Here is a 14257-nt window from a genome sequence, read left to right on the forward strand (position 1 = left end):
CACAAATTTTGGTTGCTACCTTGCTCAATGAAAAACCATCCTGTTGCAAATTCCTTCAGCAGTTATTTTACCATGCTGCACCTTGCAAATTAGCATGCCATCATCACAGCTATAAATACAGCTAACAAAGACCAATGAATCCAAGGTTTTCTCAACCTCAGTCTCTCAACCAGTTGTTTAAGGATGCCTTTTGAATACCTTAAAACAGATCCTCTGATTCAGTCTCTATGGAGCTCCTTCCCAGCCTGGCTACCTCCTTTTGACCTTTTGGGGCAGGAAGGGGACAGAATCACCAAATTTGTTTCCTTTTACATGAACTTTATCTTCTAAGGCAAAGCTAAAGCTAAAGCTAACCTAGACAGACACATTAGACAATTTCAAATTTCACTTATTTAATTGTGATTATCATTGAAATGTTCCCAACCAAGAAAGTAAATAAGAGAATTTTTAAAAATGGAACATATAAAGAAAGAAAACACTTAAGAGAAAAAATGTTAGTTGGGAAAAAATTTGAGCTCTTTACAAATGAGTATAAATGAAAAAAAGTGTTACTTATGCACTGAAAACAATTCAAGAGGTACAGAAAAACAATTAATAGTCTCCCTGCCCGCTGTCTAATCTCTACTTTCCAAATGGAACCACTGTTAATGATTATGTAAGTATCTCTCAAAAAAGTATGCATTTAACATCACATATATGTATATTTGTTTTCATTTATACAAATAGTATTATACTATAAATATTCATCTGCACCTTGATTTTTTCATTTAATAATAATAACTTGGAGATACTTCCACATGAACACATATAGATTTACCTCATTATTTTTAATGGTTACACAGTATGCCCTTGTATGGATGTAACATTATTTAAGTAGTCCTCTAGTTAAATAAAATTATAAATAAGACTGTGGTATTATATAAATAACACACTACACTTTGATAAGACCATCCTTAAGGTAAATTCCTGACAGTGGCGTTGGTGAATGTAAGGCTATGAGTGCATTTAAAATACTGCTAGGTTACCAAATTACCCTCCAAAATATTTACACCAATTGTATTCATATAAATATATAAGAATATCTGTTTCTTATCCCCTTTGTCAATATTGGGTATCAACATATAATACTTATATTGTTGATCATCTCATAGGTGAAAATTGTGTCTCACTGTTATTTGTTTGTAATTATTAGTTGAAGCCAAGCATCAATTTATGATTTTTAGCAATTGGCATAGCTCTTTGTGAATTGCCAGTTCATGTCCTTTGCTTATTTTTAAACCAGAATATCTATTTTAATTGGATTATAAGAGAGCATGACTCATTTTCACCATTTGATGCAAGCAATGAAGCCACAGTTAGTAATCAGCATTTTCTGGAAACTCCCTTGCATCTTCACAGTGGTAGCACTCTACCTCTTTTTGGATTGACTGACCTTGTTCAGTACTGACTCACTGGCTACAGACTGAGGCAGTATCACCACCTTCTCCCTGTTCCATCCAGTGTAGGGAGATTCTGGAACCATGCTGGGACTGGCACAGACCGAGCTGACTTCAGGTTGATCTGAAGTTCCCCTAGCATGTTGATTGCAAGCTCATACTTTAACTCCTCCATTTAAGTCACTTGATCCATGTTTCTAGTTGAAAATATAAATGATGCATTTAAAATGGTTATGGACTTATACTCTGCAAGGTGGAGTTGAGGAATAACACAACCTTTTTGTAGGACATTTGGGCAATGCATCTCAAAAGACTTAGACTTCAATTGTTTGCTCTGAACAATTTCCACTCTATGACTAACAGCAGGGAATGGCCAACTACATTAGGATACGCCCATACAGGAAAATACTATGCAGCTATGAAAAATGATGTGTAGAGAATACATGATGGTGTGGAAAAGATTCACAATATATTTCTAAAAAGAAAAAGTTCTGGTTTCTGCTAATGACAGGTTAAGGATATTTGGATGATGACCTTCCCACTACAGACAACTAGAAATGAAGGATAAATTTTAAACAAACAAAAGGATAAATTAAAAACAAACAAAAAAAGTGTTTTTTAAAAAGATATAAAATTGTTGACAAGATCATAGGAAATAGCAAGAAGCCAGGAAGGTAAATGGCTCAGTTTTGACCCAAAGGATGTTTGTTGGTCCAGACTCAACTCAGCAGAAGAACAGAACTGGGTTTAAAGGAACTTCAGAGCTCTCAAATCAAGAAGTCAGAGTTTGGTCTGGAGGTGGAAGGAGAAGGGAGTCTAATGCCCACAGGAATTTGAGACCCTAAAAGGGTCCATCCTGAAAGTAAACTCTCCCACCTCATTCTATTGCCAAGGGGACTGCAGGAGAGATGTCTTGGCACTGAATTGGGAGGGAGAAGACATCCATCACTGACAGATTATAACCGTGGGCTAATCTCTTTCATGAATTCCAGTCTAAATTAACATCATTGCAGTGATTCAAGAAGACATAAGCAATGCATTTTAAGTGGTACCAGACTGGTAGTTCCCTTAAATATTAACAGAAGCTAAAGCAAACCTTAGAACTTGGGGAATTCACAGAAATAAATTTTCAAAAACAATGAAGGACACACAAAGATAATCACACTCACACACGGAAACAAATAAGGCCCAATCAGATTTCAGATATCTGAGTAATCGATTCATTCACAGACTCAACAAATATTAATCGTTAGACACTGTTCTAGAGGCAGAGATATACTAGTGAGTGAAACAGATATTAATATTCATATCCTCATTAAGCTTCACTTTCATAGGATAAGACAGGCAACAAATAATAAATGTTAAGTGTAAGTAAATTATATAGTATACTTGATGGCTACAGGTGCCCAGGGGAAAAAAAAATAAGAGCAGGTTAGGGAAGATCTGGAGTGTTGAGTGGAGAATTTAAATGGGGCTCACTGAGGTGACACGTGAACAAAGACTTGACGAAGGAGAGGGAGCGAGCCATGAAGATACTTGGGATAACAGCATTCCAGAAAAAGGAATATCAGTGCAAAGACCCCAAAGTGAGAGTATGATTGTTGAGTTCAAGGCATAGACAGGATGAAGTTAAGATGAAGTTAAGAATGAAGCCAGGGCCAGACCTGGTAGTAGTTCACACTTGTAATCCTAGCACTCTGGGAGGCCAAGGCTAGAGGATTGCTTGAGATTAGGAGTTCTAGACCAGCCTGAATAAGAGGGAGACCCCGTCTCTACTAAAAATAGAAAAAATTAGCCAGGTGTGGTAGTGCAAGCCTGTAGTCCCAGCTACTTGGGAGGCTGTAGCAGGAGGATCCCTTGAGACCAGGAGTTTGAGGTTGCTGTGAGCTAGGCTGACACCACTACACTAGGGTGATAGAGTGGGGGGAAAAAAAGAATGAAGCCAGTTTACAATAGGTCTGTTGACACTGAGAAAAACCACTCAGAGATCACACCCACTACCACAATGCTTTAACCCAGTGGTTCTCAGCCAGGAACATTTTTGCTCCCCAGGGGATATTTGGCAATGTCTGGAGACATTTTTGGTTGTTACAGGCGAGAGGGGAGATGGCTTATGGCATCCAATGAGTAGAGGCCAGGAATGCCACTAACCATGCTACAATGCACAGAATAGCCGCCCACAACAAAGATTCATCCAGCCCAAAATGTCAATAGTGCTGAGGTTGAGAAACCCTGGATTAGATATACAAGTGGGGAAGTTGAAAAGGCAACTGGATATACAAGTTTGAATTTCAAGAGAGAAGTATAGGCAAGAGATATAAATTTGGTAATCACCAACAAATAGATGGTGTTTACAGCCTTGATATTGGACGCGATCACCCTCCAGAGAGTGAGGATAGAGAAGAGGTCTGAGTGTCTAGGACACTTCAAGATGAAGAGATCAAGGGAGGAGCAGAGATGGCATGAAAGGCTGAGAAGCAAGAATGAGGATTGGGGAGAAGGTGCTAGAGGCTTGAGAAGAGGGAAGATATGAGATAAGCCACCCAGGAGAATGGAAAAGCAAACGAACTAGGGAAGTCCCTTCAGTGCCCACAGGTAAGGAATTTAAAATGAGGCCAGTCATTCAGCTACATGGATCAGGTACAAAGCACAGAGAGTTAGACATAGCCAGGGTTGTGGCTTTGCCAAACAAGTAAGAGATGAGCAGTTAGGGGTGAGGGAACTGACAGTACATGTAGGGAGTAACTATACTGATTAACTATGGAATTTAAGCTTTGCAAGGAAGAGATGGGTTGACAGTAAAGGTGGGAGACGCAAAGGATTGTAAGCTGAGGGGAATGGAAAATTGTTAGGGTTAGGACTAGAGTATAGTCAGAGAGGAGGATCAGATAGAGATTCTGGAGAGTTGAAATTATTGGTCTTGAAAAAAAATCTAAGGAGTGAGTAACCGTAGTAGATGACTGAGAAGCCAGTTTGTTGGAATATCATTTACATGTGCACTGAAATTATGACAGTAGTAGTGGAAAGAGTGACAGTGAGGGAAGTGAGCTAATTTCATCAAGAAATAAGAGGAGTAACCCAGCAGTCAGTGGAGGATTGCAATACTAGGGGGAAATCATATATATGAGGAGGGATGGTCCCACTTTGTACATATGTTCCACAATGACAATTTATTATTTCTCTGATAAGAAAAAGGTTATTGTAAAAATTGTGGGGCCACCTCAAGCCCTTTTTGGAAAGGGCTAGATATAGATGAGTCTATGCATGCATACACACATACACACAAATACATATATATAATAATAAGACTTATTTTTTTTAATTTATTAATTTTCTTTTTTTTCTCAACATCAGCCTTGAAACATAATAAGACTTTTATATAGATCCTCCAGTTGCATTACATGCTACAGAATAAAGGTATTAAAAGTATTAAACATTCTTATGGATAAAAAACAGCAGTGATAAGATGTAAAGTGAATAGTGAATATTCTAGTAAAATTATGAAGCTTGAGAATACTGTTCTATCTCAAATAATAATAATGTACACTATATATACAAATTCAAATTATTCCACTGAGTTTTGCTCTTAAAACACCAGAGTTGAGTTTTATTGGTGATTAAACAATATTACTTTGGAATATCTCTCCTCTTGTGAACACACTATCATATACATTTGGAATAGAAAATGAGGTAAACATTGAATTCTTCCAGTTTCTGCAGCTTAATTCTTTGTAGGAAGTGGGGAAGAAAGGAGAAAAGAAAAGAAACAGGGAAAGTGTGTTTTCAGAAGGTTTTTATCCATCCTTCTGGGTAAGCCAAACTTTTTTAGTCTTTTAAAACTTTTAGTTTTGCATAATACCAACCTTGTATGGTTTCTCTTTTCAACAGTGGGCCATTGGCCAACTTTCAGAGACCCGTAAAAGCAAGAAGAGAGGAAGCAGAAAGGAAGTAAATGGCAGCAGAGAATAAGAGAGAATGACTGCATTAAGCTGGCCAGAACAATTTCACATGTAGCTTGGTTACCTGATACCAAGCTATAAAGGTCCTAGTATAATTTAGAGTTTACATTCAGCCATTTAAGCAACCAGGATAAGATTTACTCAATGGATACTTACCATTCTATTCTGTTTTAAAGCTATAATTTGCAAAGTAGTAGAAAGGGTCTATACATTGGATATGACATACACTCATCCTGCTGAAAATTTCTTATCTAACTTAGCAATTACAAGCCCTTGTACTCAATTCAATCTCAAGTTGCAATATATTTCTTCTCAGGTTATCACAATAATATTCTGATGAAGTTGTGAAGATTGATACTACTATTGGCTTCTTTATAAATGGGAGACATTAAGGCACAGAGAACTCAGACAAGTGCCCAAAGTCCCAAGTAACAAAGTCCAAGTCACAACTCTATCCCTTGAACAGGCCACGTTCCTGCCATTTCCAAGCCTTCGACAATGCTATGCTCCTCCCTTGAAGTGCCTCCTTCGGATTCCAGCTATCCAAATGCTACCCCTCATTCAAAGTGGGGGCACATGGTAGACTGGAAAGAGGATCAAATTTGGGCTCAGAAGTCTTCAGTTAAAATTTCTGCCTTACCTTCTTATTTATTAGCAATGTGCCTTTTAATAAGTCAGTCTCTATTCACTTATCTTGCATTTCAAATGGAGATAACATCTGTTCTACCTATTTCAGAATGCTTAAGGAAGAAGGAACCAAGAGCATATGTTTGGAAGCCCATAGTAAATCATTAAGAGCCACATAAAAGACATGTATTAGTCAAGGTCCAGTTAAGTCCTACTTAATCCATGGAGCTTTCCAGCCTTTTAATTCAGCCTACATTGAACTCTCCCTTGGCATTTCCTGCTACACTATTTATCTCAACACTTAATATATTTTGTCTTGTACTGCTACTTAAGTATTTCTGAGTCAGGCACATCTTCCTTCCACAGAGCCTCATGCAGGGCTGTGAGCATAGTAGTGTTCTGTATTATCAATGCTATGAATGAACTGGTGGAGATGAGAGTACATGCTGACCCTCCTGGGAACATGTGTTCATTTCTACAAGAAAAAAATTTTTTAAAAGCTTCCCTGTGGTATATAGTTATATTTATGCTCTAATAAGGATACTCACCAAGAGGCAGCATTTTCTCTTTAAAAGAAGAGGGTTCACTGCATAAACTGCTTGAAGAGACTACAGCAAGGCCCAATCACAGATAAGATCCCAGAGGCTCCCCAGGCTGGGGGAATACTGCCAAGAGTTGCCCAGGAGGGAAAATTTCTCCCCATGTATTTATTCTCCTTAGGTTAAGAAGACCTCACAGGGAAAAATCTCATTGGACGTATTTGCACATCAGGCAGTCTTTGTTTGATTTCTATAGGAAATATGACATCCTAAAGGTTTTCCATTTTTTCCTGGGAAAAGATATACTCTATGTATAAAGAATATTTTCTCACGGGCTTTTAGTAGCTTTCCCACAAAAACTAATCTGCTAGTAGTGCTTTACCTCATCTTTATAAACTAGTGTGCTGGGGCTTGGCCGTGGTTTGTCTTTGAATGAATAAGTAGCAACTTGCTTCTTTAACAGGTCCAGGAAGTCAGGAGGCATGTACTGTGGAAGATCATTTAGGACTGGATTGTTTCTGTTCACAAGAGGTGGCTTTTTCCTTCCTTCATTTTTAAAATTGTAGGTTGCTGGCACTGGATTTAATAGGGATTCTTCAATAAAACTTTTCAAGTGGTAAGTGCCAGGTATTGGAGTATTCTGTGGAAAATTGACATCAGTTTTAAGATCATTGTGTAAACCTGCAACTTCTCCTAAAGCAGGAATGATCCCCTTGGAAAGATCATTCCTAAGTAGCATTTTTCTTTGTTTTCAAGTTTAATGAAATTATATCAAATATAATAAACACTTTTGACCCAACGATATTTCAAAATAATCATGATTATTTCCTTTCTAAAACAACTGCTGAATTCTAGCAAATGGGTTGGAGTTGAAGTTTAACTCTTTAAAAGGTAACTTCAGGAATATACTCAAACTTGCATTCAACTCTGACTATACATTTCAGGCCTCTAGTAAGACCACTTAGGATAGTTTCTTGACTAATTAAAAGCTATCCTACTTCCACTTAGTAGGTTCTACATTTCTCTCTAGCCCTCAAGTGGGAAGCTAAAAGATGGCAACCTGAGACTGAGGATGAACTGGCAGAGCATGTAGTCTTTTAAGTCCAATAAGGGGTTTCAGATCACAACCATGGTATGGATGAATGGACAGAACTGAAGATTTAGTCGCTGCTGCTTTTGTGGCCATCTTGCCAACAAGCATTAGCTCAGTTCTGCTATTAAAATTAATTCAATTCCAAGACGGCTTTGACCCATGAAGTCCCTCTGTTGTTGAAGAGTGTTAACAGAAAATACGTCTGCAATATAAAAACTGTCTCTTTGGAGGGGGACCTTCTGGTCATTCTTCTTCCAGATATTACCATCCTGCTTTCATAGATTGACATATTAACAACCATTATCATAGGGTCTATAGCATTTAAGTAAAGTAAAAACTGAAACCAAACACCTTTCCAGAATGTATGCTTTTTCTTTCTTGTGCAATCTCACCAAGATCTAAAGTCATAGGTTAACCTTACCTAGATATTTTGTAAAGCCACCTGGATTCCTAGAGTGTTTTACTTTCAATTCAAAGCTTGTTTCTCATATGTTGATACTAACATTATAAATTATAAGTATGAAATGAGGCCCATGCAGATCTGAACAACCACCGTTTTTTTACAATTGTTATTGACTTAAAAGGTAAGCTGATTAAAATATTAATGGAAATAGGGATAATTTGAATAGGAAAGACTAAAAATATACATACTGTTAATGCTGTTCTCCACCATCCTTCTCTTTCAAAAGCTGAAGTCTTTCGGACTATTTTCTATCAAACACAAAATATGCTTATTCATTTGAGAAGTGACCCCTTGAAAGTAAATATAATTTATAAAACATTTACAAGAAACTAATACCTGCACCAAACTGATAAGCCTTAATTAAAATAAGGGCTACATAATGATAATTTTGCCTATAATATTTCCTTAAATTGCTATTTTATGATTTTAAGTGCTTTTAAATAACTAAATTCCCTTTGGTAAAATTAGAGTAATAAACATCCCCATCTCATAGAGATGTTTTAAGGATATTAGATGTGACAAAATTCAATGTTCTTAGGAAGAAAAGACTCGAGCTTGAAGCCAGACAGACTTGTGTTTGAACCACAGTTCTGCCACTTACCATCTAGGTGGCTGGATGAGTTACTCAACCCTCACACTTCCTCATAGTGGGATAAAAATAAGACCCTACCAGGGGTGGTATGAGAATAAGGTGCTATACAGATAAAGACTTGCACCCACAACCAGTGCTCAATAAATAGTGGCTTTAATTTTTAACACTTTGTCTGCCACATTAAGAAGCAGACTATTGGCCGGGCACAGTGGTTCACACCTGTAATCCTAGCATTCTGGGAGGCTGAGGCGGGCAGATTGCTCAAGATCAGGAGTTTGAAACCAGCTGGGCAAGAGCGAGACCCCGTCTCCACTAAAAATAAAAAGAAATTAATTGGCCAACTAATATATATAGAAAAAATTAGCTGGGTATGGTGGCGCATGCCTGTAGTCCCAGCTACTTGAGAGGCTGAAGCAGTAGATTGCTTGAGCCCAGGAGTTTGAGGTTGCTGTGAGCTAGGCTAACACCACAGCACTCACTCTAGCCTGGGCAACAAAGTGAGATCCTGTCTCAAAAAAAAAAAAAAAGAAGCAGACTATTTTGGTATTCCTCAGTTTCTTGTCTTCCATAGTAAGTACTCTATATCCATTTATTATTTCACATTTGTTTCAGCCCCACTGTCCACAAAACATAACTGTTTAGCTTTTTCCTTTGGCACTATTTCTCCTAGGTAAAATCATTAAAATATTGAATTTTACCTTCACTGATAATGCTTTTGTTGTTACTATGAAATATGGGTAATTGCAAGCAAGAGTGCATTAAAAAATAAGGAATAATCTAATCAGTAAAATTGATATAATTCATTTTTCCTGTCTAGTAACTTAAATCTGTTCTACTTATGAGTACCACTAGGCTTTAGTTTTATTATGAAATATGTGCATTTCTCTAAAAAATCATTGTTTCATGCACATTGCTAAGTCTGAGTTTCTTCCCGAGATTTATCCTGAATCTTCTGTCTCACATGCATAGTCACAGAAATAAAACTTTCTCAAGCAGGTCAAGACAGGTCTCCCCCCTCTACCCAGAACCAGGGAAATAAGATGGGGAGAGGGAAGAAGTAAGTAACCAATCACATGATCACGCTAAAGGAAGATAATTGGCAGCCGTTGTTTTGTTTTGCCAAGGCAGGTGAACTCAACTCCCCCCATCTACCATTTTAAATACTCTTTAAGGGGAAAGATAAATGATAGGTTAAATATTCCTCCATCAAATTTATTTAAAAACAAGATGCAGTTTCAAATCTTTTTGTAAATACTAAAGTAGGTGGTGGAACAAAACGTGTCTGATAGACTACAAAAAAACCAGTTTTCCCGCCAGAGGGGAAAGGGAAAGAAATCTAGTCACCCTACGAAAGCAGTTCTCCAACGCAACTAGTGGGAAGAAGGAAAAAATACAGAAAACAAAGGGCAAGGGTAAGGATGAGGGAGGCAGCTAGGAAAAAGGAATTAAAACAAAGGAAAGATCCAATAACGACCAGGGAAAAAAGGGCCCGCGGGTGTAGACAGGAAGGCGGGAGAGAAAGGCCGGAAGAGAACAGCCCCGGATGAGAGAGGTGGGAAAAAGGCAGGGAAGGCTGGTGAAGGGAACGGTGGCGGGGGCGGCAACAGTACGACCTTACCAAGGCCGGGACCACCGACTCCACACACTCCGGGTCTTCCCTTTCTGTGGTGGATGCGATGGTGCCGACTGCCTGGTCCATGGCTGCCTCCTCTCTGCCTAGGCCAAGGAAGGCGTCCGGTTGCTAGGAGGCGCCTCTGGCCCGCGGGCTCCCGAGCGTGCGCAGGGGACCCGCCAGGTCTGTCTTCTGGTGGGGGAAGGGAAGCGGGCATACACTTTGAGGGCCAGCCCTAAGCCCGGCACAGAGGAAGTGTCTCGAAAAGGGCCTGGCACGCACACGTGAGACAAGAAAATCTAGAGGGCTGTGGAGTTGCTGTAGAGCCCTTGAGTATCTGCGTCAAAGAGGCTTGTTAAGGGCTTAAGTGTACCCACAATCTCTATCAGCTTCATCCCAACTCACCCCCAAACCCACACCCTAGACAGGGAGACAGAATGCTTGATAGGCATACTATGCCTTAAGGCAAAAAGCTCCCCCAAATAGAAATTCTGGGAGCTATGACTTCTCTTGCCTCTCACTTGAGAAGCTGAGTGAAAACTAGACACAGGTTTCACTAGCTGTGAAACCACGGACCACCCCATAGACCCTTGGCTAAAGTTTCTTCTCAACCTAGAAAACATTCTCATCTTGAAAATCAAACCCTCCCTCAACCTTCATTTCATTTAACCTATTGTGTTCCAGGGACTTCACATACCTATTAATTTTATTTAATCCTCACAACCACCCTGCAAAATTTTTTGGATGAGGAAACATCCAAAAGGCTTCCTTGGACGGCGTAGCAAAAATGATTCAGCATCACTCAGAAGTCACAGAGCCAGAATTCAAACCCAGATCTGACTCAAGCCCCACTGCCTGCTACACCATTAAGTTTCTGCTTTCCTTCACAAACTGTGAAGAGTAATGTAGACTCAATTCTTTTCTCACTTCCCATATTTTCCTAAAACCATCTTAATCTGATATCTCAATTAAAATTGCACTTCCCCCATAATATGCTGAAAAGAGAAAAAAATGAAGACAATAAAAAAAAAATTACACTTCCTAAATTCAAAAGTGATCCAATTGCCAAATCCAACAGGGATTTTCAGCTCTTATCAAATGTGGCCTTCAATTTTCATTGCTGCATTGATTACTCCCTCATTTTTTAATTCCTCCCCCCCACCCTGACTACCAGGATTTGAATGCTGGCTCCATTTGCTATGATTTTATTGTTTATTTTCCTGTCTAAAAGGCATAATAAATCAGTACCTACCCGAATAGGGTTATTATTGAAAATTAACGAGTTAAATGTTTGTAATGCAGTTCATTCAGTGTGAGCTGTAGTTCATTACCCTTAAGACAAAAGCAACGTTTACAATACAATCTTTCACCTCTTCTCTCCCTCATTAGGATTTCATGTTCTGCTGTATACTTGCAAACCCCAAATATGGCATCTTCACACTTCTATAATCTCAACATTTGTTAGTCCTTCTGCATGAAATGCTATTTTTCTTTGATCACCTGGAAAATCTCAGGGGTCAACTCCTCTGAGTAGTCCTCCTAGGCCTAACCCATCATATCTCAAAAGATCCTGTGCCTATTTTTGTTGGACTCAAAACATGGGTTTTTAATTCTGAATCCTTTGAACATGAAACTTTAAAACATTTGAGTAAATGACTAGTTTTCTCTTAAGTAAACCACAGAATTGGATTACAGCAGTCCTTTTCAAAAATGGACATGCATACAAAACATCTGGTGATCTTATTAAAATGCAGACTGATTCCAATTCTGGGACAGGGCCTAAGATTCTGCATTTCTAGCAAGATCTCAGGTGATTCTGCAGGTGACTTTTTGAGTAGCAAGAGAATAGAGAACTCCAAAGTTAATTACTCTTAAAATACTGGAATTCTAAATTCATTTAGAAGGACCAGGCGCTAGGTTTAAAATGAAGAATTGAAATTAGAAGACTAAGAGGCAAGTTTAACACCAGAGTTCTCACAAATATAAGATTAATCAAGTCCATTACCCTGTCTCATTTCATTTTCTTATTTTGGCTGAGCCTATAAAACTAGCTCAGCAGACTAGGGACTGGTACTCTAGAGACTAAAAGAATATGAAAGGTACAAAGAAGTCCAGAAACCCACACAAGGTACAAAATTGAAGAGACAGGAACATCTAGATGAGAAAATAGTTTTAAGTATCTCAAAAATAGAAACAGCATGGGTCAGAGATTTCAAGGACTCTACCCATAAAACAGATTAAACACCTAGGATAAACAAAGAAAATGTCCTCTTAAGTCTTTAACAGTATCACTAAGACTTATTTTCAGGTTAACATAACAGTTTTATAAGGGGGGAGAGGCATTTCTCTTTGAGAATACAAGAATAAAGTTCGACAATGAAGCTATGTGTCAAATCTTTAAAATTTTTATACTTTCAGTTCTGTGATGTTCCAAAAAAAAAAAAATAAAATTTTTATACTTCTAAAAATTTGGGGAAAATACATTATACTGAGGATATTTAACTGGAATAGTGATTGGTTTATCACTGGTTTATTGGTAGAATTGCCTGAGAGCAAACACAACAGATACATTAAGAATGATCAATTACCACAACCCTAATATTAAAAAAAGTAATAATATGGTTAAGACTTGAAGGTGGTATTTTAAAATCAGTCCTGGGTTCAAACGTGATTATATTGTAGAACACACTGCCACTGAGATTTGAACCCAGCTTAGTATGACCAGTTAAATTATCTACCTGTTCTGTATTTCAACTTCCTGTAAAAATAAAGATAATGCCTACACTGTGACTTTTATAAAGGTTTCATGAATATAAAATCACCAGGAGTCCAAAAATGTTTCCCCTTCACCTTGTTATCTGTTATCCATAACTGGACATAAACTTCAAACTGTTAAAATTTGAAAAACACCAAAACTAACTGCCCAACTCCCTCTTTCACAGGGTCATAACCAGTTTAACAGCATGATAACGTTGACTAAGCACTTAACACAAAATGCCAAGGACTATGTTAAGTGCTTTACTTTCATTATTTCACTGAACTTTTAAAAAGCCCTCCAAATTTATACCCATTTTACAGTTAACATAATTGGGGTTTGGATAATGGAGCTCTTCAAGGCCACACACAACAGTGAACTTAAAACACTGCTACAATAAAACTACAAAGTCCATGCTTACTTTATCAACCTGGAGAAAATACTTCAATGGCCAGAAACATGACTTATCCCACCCAAATACCTTGTTTAGATTTCTTTGATTAAACTCTTTATTTTTTTGAGACAGTCTCACTTTATTGCCCAGGCTACAGTGAGTGCCCTGGCATCAGCCTAGCTCACAGCAACCTCAAACTCTCGGGCTCAAGTGATCCTACTGCCTCAGCCTCCCAAGTAGCTGGGACTACAGGCACGTGCCACCATGCCTGGCTAATTTTTTATATATATATTAATTGGCCAATTAATTTCTTCCTATTTATAGTAGAGACAGGGTCTCACTCTTGTTCAGGCTGGTTTCGAACTCCTGACCTCAAGCAATCCACCCGCCTCGGCCTCCCAGAGTGCTAGGATTACAGGCATGAGCCATCTTAATACATCTAACAAAGGGGCCCCTGAGTAGAATACACATCTACAACCTTCCTACTTAATTGATCACCTAATGTGATATTGTAACACCTTCATTAGGACTATCAATGCCTGTAACTTCCCTTGAGCTATGTAAAACATACTCATCACTTTCCTTCACTAACTATCATTTTTCATTTTCTAGTAGAACTAATAAAGTAGTATTGAAATAATCAAAGATGGGGCAGTAAACTGCCAAAGAATGAATTGCCCCTTGGGAAAATAAAAATCTTGTGGCTATAATAACCAGGTAACAAACTCAATGTTTTAATCTTGGCTCTGGTTTGCTATGGAATCTTTCATTAAGTATTTCATTGGTA

The 14257-nt window shown here is 38.2% G+C and overlaps 1 protein-coding gene across 2 annotated transcripts in view; it reads right to left on the reverse strand.

Annotated features, from left to right (window-relative positions):
• STPG4 (sperm-tail PG-rich repeat containing 4) overlaps positions 1–12729 on the reverse strand; it is a 52079-nt gene extending 39350 nt beyond the window's left edge. For both annotated transcript variants that reach the window (XR_012918553.1, XM_076000722.1), the window contains exons 1-3: positions 10328–12729; positions 8306–8365; positions 6944–7201 (exon numbers count right to left, since the gene is read on the reverse strand). Coding sequence is in view for 1 of the 2 variants with exons in the window: in XM_076000722.1 (XP_075856837.1) it covers positions 6944–7201; positions 8306–8365; positions 10328–10408 (399 nt within the window). In the remaining variant the exon portion in view is untranslated. The remainder of the gene's footprint in view (positions 1–6943; positions 7202–8305; positions 8366–10327) is intronic.
• Between the last annotated feature and the right edge of the window lie 1528 nt (positions 12730–14257).

This window comes from Microcebus murinus, chromosome 3 (assembly GCF_040939455.1).
Source record: "Microcebus murinus isolate Inina chromosome 3, M.murinus_Inina_mat1.0, whole genome shotgun sequence".
Lineage (NCBI taxonomy): Eukaryota > Metazoa > Chordata > Mammalia > Primates > Cheirogaleidae > Microcebus > Microcebus murinus.